The sequence below is a fragment of the Musa acuminata genome, chromosome BXJ2-4 (assembly GCF_036884655.1).
Source record: "Musa acuminata AAA Group cultivar baxijiao chromosome BXJ2-4, Cavendish_Baxijiao_AAA, whole genome shotgun sequence".
Lineage (NCBI taxonomy): Eukaryota > Viridiplantae > Streptophyta > Magnoliopsida > Zingiberales > Musaceae > Musa > Musa acuminata.
This window is the reverse complement of record NC_088341.1, coordinates 30,542,878-30,567,337: the sequence shown is the minus strand read 5'-3', so window position 1 is coordinate 30,567,337 and position 24,460 is coordinate 30,542,878. Positions and strand designations below refer to the sequence as shown.

At 38.3% G+C, this 24,460-nt stretch overlaps 3 protein-coding genes across 3 annotated transcripts in view; 2 read left to right on the top strand and 1 right to left on the bottom strand.

The window, feature by feature from the left end:
- Nucleotides 1-1,000: 1,000 nt before the first annotated feature.
- Nucleotides 1,001-2,158, top strand: LOC135609095 (auxin-responsive protein SAUR36-like). The gene has a single exon (XM_065102186.1). The coding sequence runs from the start codon at nucleotides 1,400-1,402 to the stop codon at nucleotides 1,982-1,984; it is 585 nt and encodes a 194-aa protein (XP_064958258.1). The 5' UTR covers nucleotides 1,001-1,399; the 3' UTR covers nucleotides 1,985-2,158.
- Nucleotides 2,159-5,300: 3,142 nt separating this feature from the next.
- Nucleotides 5,301-7,170, bottom strand: LOC135609094 (pectinesterase-like). The gene is made up of 2 exons (XM_065102185.1): nucleotides 6,210-7,170; nucleotides 5,301-6,114 (listed from the first exon to the last, which is right to left on the bottom strand). Exons 1-2 carry the CDS (start codon nucleotides 7,102-7,104, stop codon nucleotides 5,426-5,428), a joined length of 1,584 nt encoding a protein of 527 aa, XP_064958257.1. The 5' UTR covers nucleotides 7,105-7,170; the 3' UTR covers nucleotides 5,301-5,425.
- A 917-nt stretch (nucleotides 7,171-8,087) lies between these two features.
- LOC135610257 (AP-2 complex subunit alpha-1-like) overlaps nucleotides 8,088-24,460 on the top strand; it is a 29,830-nt gene continuing 13,457 nt past the window's right edge. The window contains exons 1-10 of the mRNA XM_065104542.1: nucleotides 8,088-8,482; nucleotides 9,275-9,406; nucleotides 15,909-16,034; nucleotides 17,591-17,653; nucleotides 17,730-17,827; nucleotides 17,971-18,178; nucleotides 21,760-21,831; nucleotides 21,913-22,005; nucleotides 22,893-22,994; nucleotides 23,234-23,331. Of these exons, the coding sequence (XP_064960614.1) occupies nucleotides 8,351-8,482; nucleotides 9,275-9,406; nucleotides 15,909-16,034; nucleotides 17,591-17,653; nucleotides 17,730-17,827; nucleotides 17,971-18,178; nucleotides 21,760-21,831; nucleotides 21,913-22,005; nucleotides 22,893-22,994; nucleotides 23,234-23,331 (1,124 nt within the window). The 5' untranslated portion in view covers nucleotides 8,088-8,350. The remainder of the gene's footprint in view (nucleotides 8,483-9,274; nucleotides 9,407-15,908; nucleotides 16,035-17,590; nucleotides 17,654-17,729; nucleotides 17,828-17,970; nucleotides 18,179-21,759; nucleotides 21,832-21,912; nucleotides 22,006-22,892; nucleotides 22,995-23,233; nucleotides 23,332-24,460) is intronic.

The window sequence follows — 24,460 nt, the reverse complement described above, 5'->3', positions numbered from 1 at the left end:
TTAATAAAAAATTTTAGACCTAAATTCGAGAAAATTAATAAAATTAAATATTTTATCATAATTCTCATCCAAAATAATTCAAAATTTCATAATAACACTAAGCCTATAGTAGGGTTGATATTTATCATTACTAAAAATTTTAATTAATTGGAACTTAGTTACAATATCTTTTACTAGAGTTATAATGTTTTAACTAAATGACAAAAAAAATCACAAATGCGTTTTATATTTATCATTCTTTAATAAAAAAAATAAGCATTTATCAGATTAAATTTAAGGTCAGGTAAAAGAAAAAAGGATTTATCATCCTTTATTTTGAAATATTTTTAAAATTCATTTATATTTTATGAAACTTAATGCATAAGTTTAATAATTAATATTTATGAAAATTTAAATTAATTAAATATTTATTTACAATATTTTTTTAGTTCAGTAATTAAAAAAAATACTAAACCAAAAATACTTATAAGTGGTTTGGCTTACCATCAAAGCGATTTAATTGGTTTCCTGGTTTTATTATTATTATTATTATTATTATTATTATTATTATTATTATTATTATTATTATTATTATTATTGTTTTAAAAGGAAGAAGCTATCAATCATATCACACACTATGATTGTGAGTAATTGAGTACTATGATCGGTTGCAGTGATGGCAAAGAGAGATGATGGGATGCTTAGCATTAGCAGAGAAGTATCAACATGTTGGTGTTGAATGGGAGAGGCATTAGCAGATGGTGGGAAGCTTCTATTCCCTTAATTCTGGTCTTGCTTTTACTGTTCCATCCCATGCAAGGCAACATCTCTCTCTCTCTCTCTCTCTCTCTCTCTCTCTCTCTCGCCTGCATACGAAGAGTATTATTAGGCTCGGCAGTTTACTCTGTGGGCAAGAATTATCCCTGCAAGTGTAATTACCATATAGGCATGCCAATTAAGGAAGATATGAATCAATCATAAAAGAGAAGAAGATAATACATCACTTGCAGTTCTTACGTCTCTTCTTCGTTTGAGACTTGGGAATTGGGACTCGAAAACAAACGGCATGATGCAAAGGCTCACTATTGATTGACCTTCCTTTGCTCTACTTATACTTTCTCTGGTCTTTACTGCACATTTGAGCCTCAGCAACCCGACCTCCTCCTCCTTTTCTTCCTCCTCCTCTTACCTTTCTCTCTTCTACTATACTCTTTCTACACAACAAAGCCTCTCTCTCTCTCTCTCCTTCTTTCGCTGACAGAAGAAGAGAGTTCATGCTGATTAGTTCCACAACAAAAGTAAGAAGCAGAGACAAGGAAGGGATGACCAACACCTCTGGTTTCTTTGAAGCTGCTGAGTAACACTACGTGGTTTTCTTCCTTCTTCTTCTTCTTCTTCTTCTTCTTATTGTAACTTAGTTATGAAGAGGTATAGAGGATTCAAGTTGGGGCGGCGGCTCGTGAGAGTTTGGCGATGGGTCCTCCGCCGCCGGAGCCGTCGCGTCCCCAGGAGCTACCTCCGCCTCGACTCCACCACCGACTCCATCTCAAAATCCCTCCTTTCCGGGCCTTCGACGACGATGACGACAAAGCTCGTCCACTGGGGCCGCCATCTCGCCAGCCGCCTACGCCGCGGCCGGAGCGCAGGAGGAGGAGGATCAGGATCGCGGCGCATGGTTTGTGCCCGGGGCTCCGCTGACGAGGTGATGTTCGGGGCGGGAGTGCCGTTGCTGGAGAGGGAGGGCGGGCGGGGTTGGACGCCGCCGCCGAAGGGGCACCTGGCGGTGTACGTCGGCGGGGAGAAGGAGGGTGGGTCACCACGCAGATACATGGTGCCGGTGATCTACTTCAACCACCCCTTGTTCGGGGAGCTGCTGCGGGAGTCGGAGGAGGAGTTCGGGTTCCACCACCCCGGCGGCATCACCATCCCCTGCCCCGCCGCCAAATTCGAGCTTGTCCGGACGCGAATCGCCGCCGCCGCACACAACAACAAGCTCCGCCGCTGATGCCGCCCCAGTCCTCCCGTAATCCATCGCATCACTGTTGTCTTGGAAACATTTCCTTTTTGGAACTGTTCTTTTTCTCGTGTCAGCAATCCTTTTTAGTCTTTTAGGATTAGCTTCTTATAATCTTGCCATGTTCTTGAATGAGAATCACAGTACTTCTTCTCTGCTTGGAAAGACTTGGCATCAGTCCACGCTCTTCCTTTTCCTTTCTTTCTCACTCTTGCTCTTCGCATTGCAATTATACTTTTCATAAATCAAGGAGAATTCCAAGGAAAAGTAGTAAATTGAGTGAGTGAAAGGATATTGAATTTGGATGGAAGAGAAACTATATTCTGCAATGAAAAAAATTAAAGAGAAAGAATTGGCTGGCAGCAGGTGGATGTCCCGATGACCAAATCTGCTGCAACAATTACTTGGTCATTAATCTAATACTTCTGTTCCATGAGGAAAGATCAAAAAAGCTGTTCTTAATTCTTTTCTACTGCATGATCACTGTCACCACACAAATCAATTCTTTTACTGTTGCACGATTACATTTGTCTTCTGTAGAGGAAGCAGGGCAGAGCAATTGCTTCGGTGGAACTGCTGTTGCTTTGTGAGCACTAGTTATCATCTCATTCTCTATCTGTTCTACTTCTCAGAGTACAAGTTGAAGAATATTATTATCATGTTTGATGGATTCTGCAAAACTTCCATAGTGTTGTGTTGCCATAGTGGCCAACTTCTTCATGCAAACAATGTACTGCTTTGGTGTCCACTAAGCAGAAAGAAAATTCTAACTTATACTTTATTCTAATATATATACATATATATGAAGGATTTAGCAAGCTCTTTTCACCAGATTTACAATCTGTGGTCTGAAAACATCTCAAGTTGATTAATGGGTAGTTTCATGTTTTCAAACCAATGCAACAACAACAATACAATACAATACAATTGTTTCAGCAGATAGTTTAAAGAGATTGAGAATGCAATAATGTTTATCCTGTGGAACAGTGATGACATCAATTGTAATCATTGAGATCAATTATTATGGGTGACAAAAAATTAATCTCAGAAAAGAGACTTCTTTTGCTTCTTTTTTTTGTGAGAAAAAAGCAAAAAAGAAAAAGACAAGCTAAAAAAATGACACCCAACTCATAATAATAAATCATGACATCTCACTTCATTTTATTGGCTTAAACTGATAAAGCTGATCTATCTTTTCACACCTTATATCATAAATGGAACTACTTTTACTATACCAAACACTGTTCCTCAAAGCTGATCTAACTTTTGATCACAAAGACAAGGGTCAAATTTTCTCTCTTTTTTTAGGAACATCCCTCCCTTTATTTCAGGACAAGTTGCCATTAGTTCTGCTTTCTTTCAGGGTAAACAAAAGATTGATTGATGACATTAAACTTGATCAGCATCTGATGCATGATGCAGTGATGGACCCCAATCATGTTGGCATTTGGTGAAAGACTGGTCTTACAAGACTTGGAATCACTATCTAATCTTCTCTCTTCTTTCTCTATGAACATGACATAGAAGTTAACACTGCATCCTTCCACAGACTTGGTCTTCTGCTGCAGTTTTCTTTCCCCACAGAATGAATGAAGAGGTCTGAAGATTATTGTTTGATTGATGGATTAGGATGAATCAGTGGTTTTCTCAATCCATCACTTTCCATCTTCTTCATTGCAGACAATGATAAATATGTTTTTCTTATTCTGATAAATTGTCCATCGGTCTTGGGAAGAAACAAATCATTCGTATTCATTTGGTTCACTGGATTTGTGGTATGTTCTTCGAGATTTTTATTTGAACTTGTGGTCATCAATCAGGTTTGTTTCTGATGGATGTAAATAGTGGAGCAACATGCTCCACACTTCAGAAGGCCATAAGAACCATTATTGCTCTGGAAACATTACACCTCTTGCTCAAAAACAAGCATACGCAAGCCCTAATGTTTAAATTGACGTTAGCTTTGTTTATTTATATAGATAAAAAATTTCTAATAATTAAATAATGATGTTTCTTTCTTAACATGAAATGAAAAATAAAAAATACTGAGACGGGCGGAAGGAGCAATCTGATTTATGGGCTAAATTTTTAATAAATTATTTATGTTAGAGTTGGTCCTAGAAAATTTAGTAAAGGATAATTTGGCAATCCAATAAAGATAATAAAATAAAAAAATAAAAGAGACAAGGATACTAGATTTACGTAGTTCGGTCAATTGACCTACGTCTACGGACACGACGAAGGAACAAAACTTATCCACACGAAGGAGGAGCAAAACTTTACTATAAAAGGGACAATTACAATGCATCTGAATTCAAAGCCCATAAAAATGTGGACTTAATAGAAATTAAATTCAAAACAAATAATTAGGTTTTTCCATCTGGTTTGCCCATACCCTTATTTATAATTGCAATAAGAGATAATAAGCTTTATTTTTAGTCTCTTATAATAGTAAATCAGAGTTCTCCACCTTTTTCAAGCTTTTCTCCGAGTTGACAATAAATAGCCAATTTGCAAAGAGTTTTTGCGAAGAGTTTATAGGCGAATAATATATTTCTCATCATATAATATTCTAGTAGTCTATTAACGGCTGATTGGTCGCTAATTCGATTGAGATTTGATCCGTGACGTAGTTACCGATTAATATGTCTCATTGCGATGGTATGGTGCATGTGTCATCGTGTTGTTGAGATATATTAATATGGCTACCTCACACAGCTTAGCTATCACGTAAGGTATCTGTGTTGTGATCCTAATTAATGTAAGGCCATCACTTCGTAAGCCATCATTAATGCTACACAGCACGACTAATGTGGTACTCTGTTTTCGTTGCTTAATTAAGGACATCACATCCTACATATAAGAACAAGATCTAGCAGAAGACCATCCTTATTATTACCTCTGTAAGTTCTACATGAACTCAACATATTGGGCTGATGACCAGATTTAATCTTGCGAAGCTTCCCGTGACATGACCATGGCGAGCGGTCCTGAGCGCTGCGTGCACGGAGATGTGGCCTCTCCATTAATGGCAACAGCTGGCCGTGGCCACCGGGCTCACCTCACGATGCACATCGGAGGTGGAGCAACCCTTTGACCCGGCGCTCCCCGATCCACCGGTCTGGCCGCCGCCACTTCTTTAATTGTAGACTCTTGGATCCACGAACATTGCTCGATCCAAGGATCTCCTCGATCTGCGTTTGGAGACTTTGACATCTCTAGATTCTCAAATCATACCTATGTTTCAGCGAAAGAACAGCAAGCAAGATCCACGACTCACATGTTCCTGTTTTAGATCGAGACGACATGAAACGAAACGCTACTGCAAGAATTCAGCCAAATCTCATGTTCTAATGGCGAGTGCACAAGGGAGATCCTTCAGCAATCAGCAAGAAAAGCTATTCTAGTAAGAATGTCGAGCTGTCGAGCGAGCTACAAGCTCGGGTCGAACGGCACGCCCGTCGACGGGATCCATGAACGGCCGGCTATGAACCGCCCTACGGTGAACGGCCGCACGATCGACCGCCGCTGGATCACATGGTACCCCGGCCACTTCACCCGCTTCGACATCCTCGACCCCGGCCCGGTGTTCTCGAACTCGCCGTAGTACAGCGTGTTCAGCGCGAAATTGCCGTTGAACGGTAGCCACCCGGCGGGGTCGATGATGCCGTCGATGTAGCTCTGCAGGAAGAGCGTGCGGGAGTACTGCATCCACGGCCGCCCCAGGTACGACCTCACGGTCTTCCGCACCGGCAGCAGCTCGGCCGCCGGCTCGATGTTGGAGAACTGGATCACGATGCCGGTGTTCTGGTTGGGGTCGCTGCGGCCTTGCGCCGTGATGACGTTGGACTCGCCGTGCCGGGGCCGCCTTGCGTAGATGTTGCAGCGCTGGAGCACCACCGCTGCATTGCCGAAGATGAAGTCGATCGTGCCGTGTATGTCGCACTCCCTGTAGAACTGCCGCTGGCTGTAGACGAACAGCGTGTCCTGGTATCCCTCGATGCTGCATCGGTAGTAGACAGAGAGATCCGACGCCGACAGAAGCGCCACCGCCTGTGATCCTGGACCAAACGTGTTCCTGAACGTGATGCCACTCGCTTTGAATCCGTCACCGAACACACCTATCAACATGAATAAGATCACGTGAACTGATGAGTGATGCAGGCATGCATCCATGCTCGTCGAACAAAGGTAACATGGGTCTGTAGTTTCTTACTGAAGGTTGCAGAGCTGAGGGTGGTATAGCCACTAGCGACGCTCCTGTTCCCGGTGATGATGGTCTTTCCAATGCCGTCGCCAAGCATCACGAGATTGCTTAAGCTACTGGTTACCTGCACGTACTCGTTGTACACACCGGCCTTGACGTATATCACGAACTTGGATAGCCTTCCGCTCTGCATCCTTGCCGCGGCGGCGTCGAGAGCTTCCTTGATGGTTCGGAAGTTTCCCGACCCATCTTTGGCCACCACGAGGTCAGCGCTGGCGGAGAGCTGCAGGAGCCGCCTGTTAGCGATCATCATCCAGCTCGAAACCCTTCCGCGGTCAGTCGTCGTCGACACGTTCGTCGTGGCAGCGGCGGCGGCCGGCCGGTTGATGGCGAGACAGTTGCTGATGAGGTCGGAGACGTTGTACCGCGTGACCGGCTCGATGATCTCCGACGAGGTGCCGGTGTCATTGAAGCCCGTGAGGCAGGTCTGCAGGTTGGTCAGGGCGGCGCTGAGCCAGGTCTGGGAGTCGAAGGCGGTGCAGGCGCCGTGCGGGGCGTCGAGGGTGCGGTTGAGCTGGAGGACGGTGTTGTCGTAGAGCTTCCAGCAGTCGAGCCAGGCGGTCCTCTCACGGGCTTGGTTGCACGCGGGGCCGCGGCGCTTGAGCTGGCTTTGGGCGCGGACGGTGAGGTCAAAGGCGAGGCGGAGGGAGACCTGGTAGAACTGGGCCGTGTCCTTGGGGATCCCGACGTGTGGGTTGTTGCCGAGGTAGTAGCGGCACGGCTCCGGGTGCGGCATGTTGCTGCACCAGTAGTCTATGTCGTCGGAGTCATGGAAGGAGAGGCAGGGAGATGGCAGGGAGGTGAGGAGGACGACGAAGAGGAGCAAAGCGGGCAGCTTCTGCATGCTTGGTAGTGTGAGGCGGAGAGCGCCTGGTGGTGGTCCGTGTGTGCCTTTAAAGCAAAGTATCGATGTGCTACCGTTGCCTCATGCTTGATGAGAAGATCGAGCAAAGGAATGCCCACAGGTTTCTGGAAGGTGAGTCATGATGTGAGGGTTACAACCAGATCGATGAAAAGATGGCGGCCCAAATCCACAGGCTTCGTTGAATCATGACCGCAGGACATCGTTTCTGATCCCGACCCGTTTCTTGTACGAGTCAAATCTAGCACAAAAATGCACGATCTCAATCCTTGTTGGCATAAAACAAGTCAAACGGGACCACAAAGCTACATTGACCGGGCCTGATCCAACCCTACTCTCTACCTGCTCCTTTGCGGCCCGCTTCTCTACCTCCCACCGTTCGGATCCATGTTCTGTGGGGCCCGCTCTCGTCCTCTCACACGCTTATGCGGTACAGTCGGTAACGGTAGGTGTAGTGTTACCCCTTGCGGCACGCTTGCTCATGTCACATTTACTTTCGGTACGCTCCCCGGTGGGACCCTGCGAACGATTGTGCATTATGATTGGACAACATGGCCGCGACCGCCTGAGCCCACCCAGTAGACATCACAGCGGTATCAAACGGGTACAGCGAAAGAGGGTGAAAAGAAGTATCATCCGCGTGCGATACACGACCCGGATTCACTGTATGTCCGTCGACCGTCCCGAATCAGCCACGCCGGCGCGTGATCTGGCTACAACGCGCTTCGAGATCCACGTAAGGATTCGATTCATGGCTTTATGATTCGTGCGCACCAGTCGAAGCATCCTCCGCGTAGGTTGCTACATGGCGGTGACGGATCCCAGCCAACCCCGTAGCAGGTACGTCGAACGTCCCGTGGACGAATCGTTCGAAAACGTCAAACAAATCTCTCCAATTTTTAGCTCCGATTTATTTATATTAAATCCAGGGAGAAAAAAAAAAAGGTAAACAAAAAACGAGAAAAGAAGCGATATATAGTCGACTCTTCTTTTTTTCATTTTCGCCGATCCGCCATCGACAGAGCAGCTCATTTCTTTCTCATCTCGCCAGTCTTGGGGAACGACCTTGTTCGTTCGGTTCCGATCGCTCTTTGGGGTTCCGAATCGAGGCGGACGGAGGCGTTTCCGCGGCTTATCCGGTGCGCCAACCCTTGGATCTGAGGCGGGCTTCGGCCGATCGGACGCCGGCGATCGGATCCGCCGCGGTGAGGGCGGATCGAGGGCGGCCATGGCGCTGTCCGGGATGCGAGGGCTCTCTGTGTTCATCAGTGATGTCAGGAATTGCCAGAACAAGGAGCAGGAGCGGTTGCGGGTCGACAAGGAGCTCGGAAACATCAGGACCCGGTTCAAGAACGAGAAGGTCATCCCTCCGCCTGCTTCTTTCTTTCTGATTTCTTCGGCTCTCTCTCTCTCTCTCTCTATTCGATTTTCTTCCATAAACCCTTTTCTTACGTGGTCTTAATGCGCCAAGAACGAATAGGTCGCAGATCGCTGCTCCTAGGTTACGATTGTCTCACATTCGAAGAATGTTATGGTTATTTTAGTTGATGTTTTGCCGCAGAAAGCAGCTGAAATTGTCTATAATTTTGTCTACTTAAGGTACTTATCTTTCGTGCCGTCTTTGACTACCTAGGGTTGCAGCGCAAAAATTAGGAAGAAAACAAGTAGTGGTTTAGGCTGGGGATAATTTTATGTAGTCAATGAACGACGAATTAACACTGTCATCATGCTTGAAGAGTGAGGTTGGTTGGCTGGAATGATGTCTAATAGTTCCAATTCAACTTTGTCAAGTTTTATCTGAAAAGAACTAAAATTTTTTAAAAAATAAATAGTTCAAGTAACAAACAACAAATAAAAATGAATGTTAAACAAAATTAAGAGAACATGTGCTGCAACACTGAGTATACATCATGCTCTATTTATTTCTAAGGCTTCTTAGAAGCTTGTCTTCTTATATTTCAAATATGTGCAATGAAAAAAAAATACAAGTATTAAAGTATGTTTTCTTCTTTTTATTCTCTTCTTGCTCATTCAAAAATATTGACAACCTGACTTGGTACTGTTAATGTTGTTTTGTACTGAACTTTTGATACAAACCTGAATCCTGTTTCAGTTTATCAGATAATGATACAGATGTTTCCTTCTTTGACAGGGCTTGTCACCTTATGAGAAAAAGAAATACGTCTGGAAAATGCTCTACATATATATGCTAGGGTATGATGTTGATTTTGGACATACGGAAGCTGTTTCTTTGATATCTGCTCCAAAGTATCCAGAGAAGCAGGTACTGTATGCTTTACATGATTGCTGCAGTTCAATTCGGGAATAGTTTCTTTAACCCAATGCCCTTTTAGATTTCCCATCCTTTTAGTTTTTAATTGTGGCTAAATCAGATGTGGATTCAAGTGGCAAAAAAGGAAAATAGCCTTGACAAAGTTAAATGCCACAAAGTTAACTGTCTGTTTGATGGAGGCATAGTCCTTGGCAAAGTTAAATGCCATGTGAAAATGAAGTGAATCCATCTTTAGAGCTCAGTGCTATGTTGTCATTGCTCTACTAGATTCCATAATTTCTTTATAGGGCATTTTTCTCTAAAAAAATCAATTACTGACTTGTTTTATAAGTGAGTTGACTTGAATGCATTTACTTTTACACCACACATGTTTATATGCATGAATACATGATAGATTAAGGTACCAAAAAGCCTAAACTATATAAGGCGTTTAGGAGTTTGGGTCTACAGGTGACACCTTATGAAATATGTAAGATCATGCGTTATATTAGAAGTACATGTTAATGGACAGCACAAAAACGAGCAAGAAACATGGATGAGTGAATGATGTCCATATCTTCGCAATTGTTGATCTGTTCTCAATTACTTTCATGTGCATTGTACTCTTCTCAGTTCTTGTGTGTTGTAATTTTTCATGTTAAACAAAAACAGGACCAAGTTTATTAGGCTAAATAAGACTAGAACCAAGGGTATAATTAAAATAGAGGGACACAAAGTTTAAATATCTTTGATTTATTACTCGTTAGACGTTAAGTAGAGGAGAGTGATGAAGATATTATTTGTAAAGTTGAAAGTGTGGATGGATAAGGCGGAGAGGTGCATTAAGTTGTGTGTTGATCATGTGTTCCCCATATTACAAGACAATTGTAAGGCCATTTGTGTTTTATGATTGTGAATGTTGGCGACTCATAAGATACATACAAAGTGTTTTGGCAACTCATAAGGTGCATGCAAAGAGTATTAGTGTTTTAACAACTAGGGTGATGTAGGATGACCGACAATAAGGAATAGATTGAAGGATTGAAGGAGGATAAATATAATAATTGAAAGATAATAGAAAATAAAGGGATAACTACTAGACTCGTATTGGCACAAGGAGAATGCTCCTAGGATAAAGGTGTCATTACCTCCGCACATTTGACACGTGGGCGATGGAATCATTCCATCGGAAAAGCAACTTGTGGTATTGCACTACTTATACATAAGGTGGGGAAATAACTCAATTCATTGATCTTCTTTTCATTGATGCATTACAATGTTTTAGCTCCTTTTTATAGGCTCTAATACAAGAAAAGAAAAGGAAAATGTAAACAATTTCATCAAATCAAATATATATTTGATTTGATCTTCCCTTTGAATAAGATAATATTCTTGATTGATAAGCTTCCATCCTCATAGAGATCAATCTTTACAAAATCTTCAATCACAATCATGATTTGATTTCTTTAAAATTTTTTCATATTTACTTTATTTTTTTGTTCCTTGAGTGAAGCAGGAAACTGGATTATAATTATCTTGGACGTTGTTATGTGGCAACCTATTGTTACGGACTTAGCTAGAATTGCCTATGTCGTGAGGCACCATTGCGGCAAAGTCACGAACTTAGCTGAAGTTGCCTAAGTCGTGAAGCACAATTGCACCAACTCCTCGGACTTAGCTGAGATTGCCTAAGTCATGAGGCGCCCTTGTGACATATGTGTCCGCAAAGGTTCAGCCTAGTTGCAACCTCGTACAGGTCTCGAATGACCTGTAAAACAAAAAGTTGATCAGATTGAAAACGAGCGATGGACAAGTCTCGACGTCTCGCAAAGAGGGAAGTTTTACAATCAATTCAGCAAGCACCTTGAGTGCAAGAGAGAAAAGAGAGGAAGGAGAAAACAAGGACCTTAGAAGGTAGAACGAACAGTTGCAAGTCCACAAACAACTGCTCACCGGGTGCCGGGCGCGAAGGCAAGTTCCTGTCAAGTTAACATGCGAAATTGTAAAGATTGTTTAACGCCCGACAATATATCGAAGCCCCATCCAGCCCTGTGCCACTTGAGGGGTTCCAAGGTGCTGAGATGACTAACATTTCGCGTGCAGCTACGGTTTGCAGAAAAAAAAGCTATGGCATGCGAAAATGGAGCCATTTTGGGGCAGTTCGGCCCGGCGCGACGAGCGGTCGCATTGCAGCGTTGTGAACTGTTGTTGCTTACATTTTCCAAGCAAAAACACACAAAACCAAGGCAAAACATGTTGTCATGTCTGTGTACAAGCATGCAAAAGCGACGAACGATTCGTTGGACAAAGTTGTTGCGGGTGCGCAACGACCATTCGTGACACTATGACACATGAAAATTATCCCTAAACTAATAAAATTTATTTAAATAAGTGATCGACTAGATTGGTTCTGCATGATACGCTTTCGTTGCGTAGGAAGTCATCTTGAAATATGGATCGGCTTTGATGATGGAACATCCTTGCTAAACCAAAAGTTATGATACCAAATATAATGTAGGACGAGGAGTAGTAGATTTTTTTATGATAAAGGGCTAAAAAGAGAGGAAGAGAATAATAAAAGAGAAAGATAATAAAAAATAAAGGGATAATTGCTAGACTCGCTTTGGAGCGAAGTTGCATGATGAATGCCTCGGACCTTTGTACGTTTCGCACATGGACGATGAAATTATGTCATCGGAAAAACAAATATGACTTCGTAGCACTCACACAAATGGTGGGAAAAGAGCTCAATATATTGATCCATTTCTGATTAATGCATTACAATGTTCTTACCCCTTTTTATAAGCTCAAATGCCAAAAAAAGAAAAAAAATGAAAAAATACAATTGTATCAAATCAAATATATATTTGATTTGATCTTCCTTTCGAAGCAAATAATATTCTTTGATAAGCTTCTATCCACGTAGAGATCGATCTTCACAAAATCTTCAATCAGAATTTGTAGTCTTCGATTACAATCATAATTAAATTTTTTCCCATTTTTTATATTTTCTTTTTTTGGTTCCTTGAATAAATTAGGAAACTAGATTAGAATTATTTTGGATGTTGTCATGTGCTAATCTATGACATACCTTAATTGATAAAATTTATTTAAATAAGCGATGGACTATATTGGTCTTGTAGTATACACTTCTGGTGCGTAGGAACTCATCTCAAGTTCATAAAATATGGATCGACTTTGATGATGGAACATCTTGACTAAACCAAAAGCTTTGATACCAAATCTGATGTAGGACTAGTAGCAACAATTTTTTTTTTTATGATAGAGGACTAAAAGTAGGGGAAGAGAATAATAATAATAGAAAGATAATAAAAATGAAAGGATAATTACCATACTTGCTTTGGCTTAAGGGGCGAACTTGTAAGATGAATGCCTTCCACCTCTGCACGTAAACAATGAAATCATGCCATCGAAAAAACAAACATGTCCTCGTAGCACTCACACACATGGTGGGAAAAGCACTCAATTTCACTCACACTATATATATGTATGTATTTATATACATATATGTATATACATACATACATACATACATACATACATACATACATACATACATACATACATACATATACATATATGATCTTCCGGAGAAGATAATATTTTTGATTGATAAGCTTTCTGTCCGCATTGAGATTAATCTTCACAAAATCTTTAATCATAATTTGAATTCTTCCATTTTTTTCACATTCTTTATTTTTTTGTTCTTTGAATATAGTAGGAAACTAAGTTAGAATTATTCTAGATGTTGTCATGTGCCAACCTATGGCACATGAAAAATTGGTTGGCACATGAAAAATAATCCCTAAACTAATAAAATTTATTTAATTGAGTGATGGATTAGATTTGTCCTGCATCATACAATTTCGCTACGTAGAAACTCATCTCGAGTTCATGGAATATAGATTGGCTTTGATCATGAAACATCATGGCTAAACGAAAAGCTTATATATACTGATACCAAATCTGTTGTAGGACGAGCAGTAGCAATTTTTTTTTATGATAAAGGACTAGAAAGGGTGGAAGAGAATAATAATAATAGAAAGATAATAACAAATAAAGGGATAACTACCAGAGTCGCTTCGGCTCAAGGAGCAAACTCGTAGGATGAATGTTTCGCACCTCTTCATGTCTTGCATGAGGATGATGAAATCATGCCATTGGAAAAACAAATGTGGCCTCACAGTGCACACACACATGGTGGGACAAAAGATCAATTTATTGATCCATTTTTTATTTATGACAATTACAATGTTTTAACCCTTTTTTATAGGCTAATATAAATATATATATATATATATATATATATATATATATATATATAATTGCATTAAATCAAATATATATTTGATTTGACCTTCCTTCCAAATAAGATAATATTCTTGAACGATAAGCTTCTATTTGCGTAGAGATCGATCTTCACAAAACCTTCGATCAGAATTTGTAATCTTCAATCAGAATCATAATTTGATTTCTTCTGTTTTTTTTCACATTTTCTTCAATTTTTTTGTTCCTTGCGTAAAGTAGGAAACTAGATTAGAATTATTTTGGATGTTATCATGTGCCAACCTATGGCACATGAAAAATAATCCTTAAACTAATTAAATATATTTTAATAAGCGATGGACTAGATTGGTCTTGCGTCAAATGCTTTTGTTGTTGCGTGGGAACTTATTTCGAGTTCATGAAATATGGATCGACCTTGATGATAGAACATCCTGGCTAAACCAAAGGCTCTGATACCAAATCTGATGTAGGACGAGTAGCAACAAATTGTTTTTTTAAATGATAGAGGGTTAAAAAGAGGGAAAGAGAATAATAATAATAGAAAGATAATAAAAAAAGAGAACCATCGGACTTACTCTGGTTCTAGGTGCGAACTCGTAGGATGAAAGCTTCGCACCTCCGCATGTCTTGCACATGGTCGATGGAATTATGCCATCGAAAAAACAAATATGGCCTAGTTTCTTTTTATAGGTGCCCAAATGCAAGAAAAGAAAAGGAAAATGTAAAAATAAAATTTACAATTACATCAGATCAAATATATATTTGATTTGATCTTCCATCCTAAGAAGATAATATTCTAGATTGATAAGTTCCATCATTGTAGAGATCAATCTTCACAAAATCTTCAATCAAAATTTGTAATTTTCAATCACAATCATATTTTGATTTCTTTGAATTTTTTTTTTTCTGTTCCGTGAGTAAAGTAGGAAACTTGATTAGAAGTATTCTGTATGTTGTCATGTGGCAACATTTGACACCTGCAAAATAACCCCTAAATTAATAAAATATATTTAAATAAACGATTGATTAGATTGGTTGTGCATCAAGGGGTTATTCTGGTTAAGGATAAACCAACAGGAAACCATTTAAGGTGGTCTATGTATGTCCAAAGGACACTGCATATATACTAATTAAATGATGTGAGTCGCGATTGTTATTCTGTTGAGAGGTAGAGAGAGACAGGAAATTATATTAGAAATAGTAAGAGATTTGGTAGTTCCTATTTTTACTAGTGGTATTTCCCTTTGCTAAGTGTAGTAGCAGTAAGATATCCATGTTACAGTCCTCAAAAAGTTAAGACCTTATGGGTTGTTTTTCTTCCTGTTAGATACAGTCAATTTTATAAAGTTTTGGACCCAACTTTTACTAATTTATATCATTCCATGTCCAAATTTAAAATATTTACAGGTTTTCAAATGTAACATGTGACTGAAGCTCGAAGTCCTATTCTAATACCTATCATGAGCGCAGAAAATAAGGCATACATAAAAAATTGGCTAAAACACTATATAAAACAAGGCGATCAAATGCAGAATGCCTTTCCGCTAATGCAAGGTTTTGAGAAGGTATCTTTCTGCCAATATGGGGTTTATAAAGGGTTAATGTACACAACCTAGATTCTTGTATATAAAGAGGTTATTTCCAATGGAAATAACCTCTTTATATAACTATGTGATTACAGTTCGAGTTATGGAAATTTTCCATAACTCGAACTGTCATCACATAGATTTGGAGCAATCTGACAATGACCAAAAATCTACAAGGGTTTTAACATTAGTTAAGGTGGGAATGGGAAGAGAGCTTGATATTTATCTGATAAATGGATTTGAGTTTTGCATGCATTCAGTTGTCTTCTAATTACTTGATATTTTTTAGTTCTTGGATTGTATATAACAATACGGAATATTGATGGCAAAATAAAGAACATTATGGAATATTAAACTAAATATTTCTTTAGTATGGGTGGTCATCTTTCTGTTTCCTGTAAAATGATTGATTTATCATTTATGGCTGAGCTAGTTATATTGTCAAATAATATGGCTTTATAATCAGTTGTCCGCTTGATCCATAAAAATAATTTTTATGAATCTCTTGGATTTCAGAGAATCAGTTTTATTGCTAGTCTGTGACCCATGTTTTTTCTTTGGCATTATATTACTAAAATTTGCCTGTGGATTTTTCTTATACATGGAAAGTATTGCTGCAGGTTGGATATATAGTGACATCTTGCTTACTCAATGAGAACCATGACTTCCTAAGAATGGTTATAAATACAGTACGAAATGATATAGTTGGTCGAAATGAAACTTTCCAATGTTTGGCACTGACAATGGTAAGAAGTTAGCATCCTCGACAAGACATTCATTTATTCTGTAGTTGATGTGTCATGAATATTTGTTTATGTTAAATTGGATTCTTCTATACTTATTTCGTGTTTGGATATTTGTTTCTACTGTTTATATGTAATGAATACTTGTAACCTACTTCCACTTTTCTTACCATCTCTCTGACATTTTAGACCAGTGAATGATATTACAGTTTAATTGTCAAATTGCAGGACGTGGGATAAAAATGGGGCATATTCACAGACAAGACTAGATTGTGCATTATTTTGTCCTCGTGTCATGCTTATTTTGATCATCCCCATACACAAATTGAGTGATGGAAGGCAAACCCTGTGGCTGCATGCTTTAAGATATTGACTTTAAATAAGGTTAATTAAGAGACAAGTTTAAAATTACAGGTTGATTGTTATTAAAACATGAAGTTAGAATTATACTCATGATATACTAATATGCTGACAAGGTTAGATGCTTGCTAAGGATTTTTTGGACAGTTATTAGCGGGAAAGGGAGGAAAGATATATATATATATATATATATATATATATATATATATATATATATATATATATATATATATATATATATATATATATATATATATATATGATTTTATTTTTGTGAGAGGTGGGTGGTTTATTCATAATGTTAATTGACACGTTGTCAGACCCTTTTGACAAAGAATGCAAGCTTGTTGCTTGAACTTCTATATTTTTGTTTAATGAGAAATTTAAGTTCTATTTTGTGCATTCACCATTCATAAGGGAGATGGAATAGTTAAAACTAGGAGACAGAGGCATGCCATAACATCTAGAAAATGACCCATGTGTCTTTCATGATCTACATTGTCCAGATGTTTAAACAATCATCCAGATTCCATTTTGATTGTCATCAAATGACCAATTGATTGGCCAACCAGAAACATTTTGGTGATGTCATAGGGAAACTAGATTAATAAGATAGCATGTATAGTGAGTAATGACTCGAGAGAAATAGTTCCATTCTCATAATGAGCTGTATCCACAGGAATATTATATGTGAATTGTAGATGATTGGACTCCTATCTACCCAAAGAACATATACAGGAACATGTTCATGTATTGTATGGCATCATCAAAAGATCACAGTAGCTGTTGCTAGAAGAGTATAATAACTTTCTAGTTTCCCTAGATATATCTACATGTACGTACGTCATCCTTTGGGTATGGGTTAATGCTAATAATATCTAGGAATTATGCATGCCTTTGACACAATCTGGGGATATGCTTGCCATTCCTATAGTGTTGCCTACTAGAAATGCAAAATCATACACGTGCTATAAATCACACAGAGCGGACCAGCTTTCTTGTGGTTAATCTTATCAGCCAGCTAAACTCTGGTACTTAATATTTATTAGGTTGCTGATGTAACCTGGGGACAGGGTAGGTTAATGCTATTTCATCAATATTCTACCTGCAGTGAGTCTAAGCTCAATAGTGGTGTGTAGGTGTTGGCTTTTTGGAACAAAATGGTTACATTTCTACTTTATGTATATTGTTCATTGTAGGTAGGAAACATTGGTGGGAAAGAGTTTTCTGAATCACTGGCACCCGATGTCCAAAAGCTGCTGGTAAGATTATGGAATTTCTCAGTTCCTACTTTATCTATGGAAGTATTATTGATGCTGATGCTGTAATCTCCATTAGATTTCAAGTAGCTGCAGACCTCTAGTCAGGAAAAAAGCTGCGCTGTGTCTTCTGCGTCTTTATAGGAAGAACCCTGATGTCGTTAATGTTGATGGCTGGTAAGCATATTCTGGCCATTGTTCATGTATTAATAATTTCATTCATATGGTTTATTGATGTACACCCATATTACGTATACACATACATGCATATGTTTGAATTTAGTCTTGATTAGTTTTCTTTTGTTTGCTTTCATTTTTAGGTCTGATCGAATGTCACAGCTTCTGGATGAACGTGACCTGGGAGTATTGACATCTGTCATGAGCCTTTTTGTTGCTTTAGTCTCAAGTAACATTGAAGCTTATTGGAATTGTCTTCCAAAGTGTGTTAAAATACTGGAAAGGTTGGCTAGAAACCAAGATGTTCCACAAGAATATACCTACTATGGAATTCCATCTCCATGGCTTCAGGTTAAGCTTGATCATGTTCTTTTTTGTTTTCTTATTCATGCTGTTTTCTTTTCTTATACCAGCTTTCTAATTCTATCATGGATCTTTTTCCATGCTTTTCTAAACTTTTCTAATTTCATCATGGATCTTTATAGTATAATTGTGGTCTTTTCCTTTGCCCATTTTCTAATATGATAGTGTTTTGTAACTTCGGTACTTATTAAGTTCAATTTTTCAGCCATATTTTTATTTTTTTCTATAATTAATCAGTGCTTTCATGTCACATGGATTGACTCTTGAACAATCAAAGGCATGATGAGTTTTGGCATATTATATGGTTGCAAAGGTGCCCATGATTATCTTTCTAATATGTTTGATTATCCTACTCAATGTTCTAAATACCATATTGTACCGGTGTATCGACCTATGCTCGGTACAGTACGGTATGATATACGGAGCGATATGCCTAAAATAGACATAAAATCCTCCGAAAATACCTAAAAATAGAAAAAAAAATTAGGATAGGGTTTTTAATTTAGAAATAAATATACATTTAGTATAGTTTTAGCAAAACTAATATAAATTAGGTAAGAATAATGCCACATATCTTTTTTGAGCTTTGAGGAGTAGCCTTGTGCAAGGTTCTCAATTTCGGTTCGTTCCGGATCGTCCTTATGTTAATATTGAATTATCTATAAAAAAAATATTTGAATTGTTAGATTATTTGTATACAACTTAAACTTTATGATTCAAATGAATTAAGTAATCATATGTGTAGATACACCTGATTCTACCACCAAAACGAATGATGGGCCTCCACGGGTGGTGGAACAGGGTCCTCGATCATATGTATTTGTATTTCAATATAATATGTTTATTGGACTCAATCCTGAAATTGATCCCATGACATAATGTATTGATACACCGTATGTCATTGGTGCATTAATGTGATGATGGTCATAGGTTGATCGTCATAAATCACATGTGTTGATTAAAAGGTCTAGAAAGAGAATACATACCTCTTGATTAAAAAGTTCTTCATCTTAATCCTCCCAAATTAGCCTCATAAATTTGATTCAATTCATAATTTGTTGCTTTGTTGGGTTTAGGAGCGTGAAAATATGAGAATAAGAGAGAGAATATGAGAAAAAATAAGTTTGAGAGAGCTTAAGAGAGAAATGGATTGAAATAGGGGGGGAGGAAAGAGTTTAAAAACTCTTAAGGAGGCATCCAACATTCAAATTGACCGTTGGAACACTATTACCATTCGGTAACGATCGGTTTCGATCGTTACCGCCCAGTACAGGTCAGTAACGGTTGAAATCGATTGGTACCGGCCGGTACAGGTTGGTAACGATCAAAATCTACCGGTACCGGTCAGTTCAGGTCGATAACAATCGAAATTTCGATCGTTACCACCTGTACAGCCCCTTATCGTCCTATATGGAGCCAAATACCTGATACCGCTCGGTAGCGAGCGGTCCGCGTGCCAATCTGCTGACGGATTGGTATGTACCACCCGTACCAAGCTGTATGATACATTATTCAAATCATTCCTATGGATACTTTGTTGTGGTTAAGCAACTTCTCCACCATTAGAGGATCACACTGTTTGGAACTCAAAATAACTGGGCTGTAATGGGTATATTATCTGATCTGTACTAATGTTTGACAAAAATGTAATATTGTTAGGCTGAGTTAGGAAATAATAGAGAAAGAGGATAAAGAGATTAGAATTGACATACAAAGGCCACAGCTCAACCTACTTTCAATTAATCACTCATCAAATCAAGGCCAATTATATAACCTGGTAAGTGGTCCTCATTTATGGAATTTTTAGACCCTAATTTTGACAAGTGAAAGCTCTGTTGTGAAATAAGACTTCCTTTTTTTTAAAAAAATTATAGCTCACAAAATCCTATACAAAATACAAACTTCTAATGGATTAATAATGTCCTTAAAGCTAATTGTACCTGAGGAGATCCTTAGCAGTTTATAGGTGCATTGGTGCACCTAAGTCCTGCTAAGTCTCAAGGTCCAAAGCCCTAATTTTGCACTCTAACCTCATCAGGTTTCACAAGGCATACCTAGGGCATGTGTGTGCACTTCATTAAACAAAGCAAGGCTCACAAAAGCTATGCATTGTGATTATTACTATTGGATTCCTCATAAAAAGAAACAATGATTATATGGGTTGCTTTATTGTTTGTTTATTGGGATTTTGTCACTGGGAATAGAAAAACTAGTGGAGGGAGTTAAGAAACTGTTTCTTACTTCTTAATTGTTCGTTTCTCTATTCTAGTGCTGCTTCCCTTGAATGGTTTAACCACACCTCTGGCTTCTTCTTCTTTCATTTTCTGCTACTTTGTTGTGTTTGCGTTGCTCTATTACCTTATTTTTGTTGCTGCACTCTTGTTTTTTCTTTTTTCTTATTATATTGGTATACTAGCTACCTTTGTTTTTTCAGGATGTGGACCTTTATCTTCATGTTCATGCATTTTGCTACGAGAGCAATGCTAGAATTCGGCTTTGCAGCCAAACTTAACATTTTGATTTTTTACATATGGAGCAGTAGATAATTAATGTCTTGTGATTTGATTTATTTTTTGAATCATATTTTCGATAATTACCATTGAACTGCTTTGAAGAGGCTTGTGCCTCATCTTGTGTGTTACCTGTGGAAAGATATAATCAAAGATATTATAAAATAGAAAAATACAATTTGGAGTGTTGTCTACTAGACTGCATGCTAACCTAGACTCACTTATGCCTCAACTATGGCCATAAGCTAACTTTTCTTGCATAATTCACAAAGCAAAGACCTTGGTGACATCAAGCTCCTGCTTCATATTTGTCGGTTCAAGAAATCGCACTGAGTTGTAATATTTCGTAGTACTGGTAAAAGCTTGCTACTATTCATTTGGTGTCTTTGCAAATTCTTTGAATGAAAGTTCCGAATGATCAATAATACAAAGACTTTAAAGTATGCCAAATGTACTTGTCTTGTGAACTTGTAAGACTCGGTTTCTGTTTTTGGCTAGTTGTCTCCTAAACATTCCTTTGTCAGAATGCCTATGTTTTAATACATTTTACATGCCCTTTTATGTTAATATGTTGTGTTTTTCAGTAACTAGAGAGTAGTAAATCATCTATATGCAAGAGTAAAACTGCTGACCCTCCCTAGATCCTGCATTTGCAGGGGCTTCATGCACTAGGTTGCCCATTATTTAGAAAGTAGCAAAGCAAATTGTCCAGTTCAGAATTAGAATGCTTGCTGGAGTGTTGGAAGGAAAAATGAAGAGCATTGTGTTTTAAGAAGACGTTCTAAGGGTTTTGTTTTGTCATACACACATAACTCAGGCTCTCTATTTTGCTTGTCAAATAGTACAAAATTAATTATTAATTAGAGAATGGGTTGATATTTTGCATCAGCGAGAGGAGAATCATGATGTAGATTATGTCAAAGTTTTTAACTTCTAAATTCTAATTAACTAAGTAATGAAGCTTCATTAAGCTATTTATTTATGGTCATTTGATTATAAAAAAGCCATTTAAAGAAGAAACATGTCACTATTCTAATGGCCCATCTTCATGTGATGCAGGTTAAGACAATGAGGGCTCTTCAGTATTTTCCAACTATTGAAGATCCAAATACTAGAAGAGCTTTGTTTGAAGTATGACTGTTTGAAGCATAGGGCATGATGCAACATACTCATTTACTTTTATTATCTGATCAATTAATTTGCTTTATGCAGGTTCTACAACGTATTTTAATGGGCACTGATGTGGTGAAAAATGTAAACAAGAACAATGCAGCACATGCCGTTCTTTTTGAAGCCTTAGCTCTTGTGAGTATTTTTCTTGAAATTTAAAGCAAATGTTATGCATTGGATGATTGACGTTGGTAATAAGTGAATGTCCAAGTTCTCTATGCATGCCCTGACAAGATGCCTAGTAGATTTTGCATCTGAAGTCCTGTTCATCATGTCAATGGTTCAAATTCTCACTTTGGCACATTATGCACATAGAGCTTTGCTCTTTGTGACAATTGTCTCTCCCCTAATGTGGGTTTGATTTGTCAAGTGATGGAAAAAATGAAAGAATAAGATCTATTTATGTTATTCTATGTATGTTCATAAAAAAATGAAGTATGCATGTTCTTGTTTCTGTGGATAAGTTCTGCATTTGTCCCTTCTGGGAAATCAATTGTGACCATTGTGAAAAGAGTTACTTATGAAAAGTCAACTTGACCTAATAAACTGTCAAACTAAAACGTTTTGTCTCTAAACTACTGCACAGAATTACGCCCATTGTAGTCCTTTCACTCACAAATATTATGACATATTAATCATGTAGTGACCTTTGTGAATGTAGTAAGACTTTTGTATAACTAGCATTTCCAGACATATTACATTGTCTCATCAGTGTCATTCACTTAAGTTTGATCCTTTATTTCTTGCTTTCCATTTTTTAGTAGTTAAACAGGCTTACTACACTTATATAAACTTCAATTTATTATTTAAAGGTATATTTTTGAAGCTTTTTGCTCATTTACATAAATGTTTGTTTATTTAGAACTTTGTTTCATTTGACCAAATTTACATAAGTGCAAGGATATTTGGGCATCGGCCCATGTATGTGTTTACTGTTACTTGCTTTGCAAGCACAACACTATGCATATATATGATGTGATATCTTGGTGGTTACATGAGTACCCTCTTGATCCATGTTATAGGTTATGCATCTTGATGCTGAAAAGGAGATGATGTCTCAGTGTGTGGCTTTGCTTGGAAAGTTTATTGCTGTTCGTGAACCAAACATTCGCTATCTTGGTCTTGTAAGTATTTGGTGCATTAGTATTATAAAGATTGATTGTGTTGTTGGTTGCTTTTATATAAATGGAAATGTATGATGGAACTTCCTACTCGTAGACTGTTGACCATTACAGAGCTTAAGTGGTGGGAGCCAACAGCACTAGCCCACCCTTGTTATATGCATGTGTAACTTTATGGATTGTTGGCTATTTGATAAAACTTGATTACATTCTCATGGAGAATGTCTAATTTATTGGCACAGGAGAACATGACGAGGATGTTGTTGGTCTCAGATGTGCAGGATATTATCAAGCGGCATCAAGCACAAATAATTACTTCATTGAAAGATCCTGATATCAGGTAACTTTGTGGTGATTTCTTTTGATAAAAGAGTTTGCTCTAGTCTATGATCACTCTTGTTAAATTTGATGTTGTCAAATGTTTTCCTTTAGAATTCAATCACAGTCCGTATTGAGTACTGGCCGACCAGCAGACCGATATGTTATGTCTATGCTACATGATCTACATCTGTGTATCACTGACAACAAAATTTTTTAAAAACTTGTAGTGTTTGGCATATGTGTGGACAAACTGATATTTAGATTCATGCTAGCTAGACTACTTAATGATCAGGTCTAATAAGAACCTAAGACTAGAGATTGTCTATTAATCTGTCCTGTCATATTTATATGCTTGAGTTGGTTATCTTGTTTATCAGTTTCGGAAAGCAATTATGCTATTGTACTTGGTTATGAGAGCTTGAAGTTCCCGGATAACATGATTCTAAGATGTGATTCTGTAACTTTTGATTTGAGAGTGTACATATAAAAAGATGTCTGAAAAAGTTTTCCATTGTGAACCATCAGATGGGCGTTAAAGCTTGTAGTTCATTTTTGCTTATGGAGAACTGCGACTTTCTTGCTCAATTAGATCTTCAGGTTAGTTAGGGAGAAAATGGAGGATAATCAACTAAATGGTGACCCTGTCCTCAAGGCTCCTTCCATCGAAGTCTGAGGAGGGTCAATGTACATAACCTTGGCCTGGAAGTAAAGAGGATCTGATAATGGATCTTTAGATTACTGATATACTCAGTGTAGAATTACTGCTCCAGTTAAGATACTAGGAAACAGAAAATTGACAAGGACTATCCCAAGTTCTGGTTCTCTTTAATCATTATTTAAGTTCCAAATTGATCTAAATAGTTTGATTTATAAGTATATTTAAAACATGCATGAAGTTATTGGAGTCCAAATCTAATTCTATAGAAATTTAGTCAGTTCATTCCATTTTAGACATTCTTGCATTCTTCCTTTTGAGTCCAGGTTGTCCATGGTCAACTTTCTTTTCAAATTGTCGTGAATATGTATGACCTGGCCTTTGTGGTTTTCATCAACCAGCTACTGTTATGCTTGTAGTTTTTCCTTTATGAATGAAGTTTTTATATGGACTGTCAATAGAGATTTTGATGTTCCATAAGCATCTTTCTGCT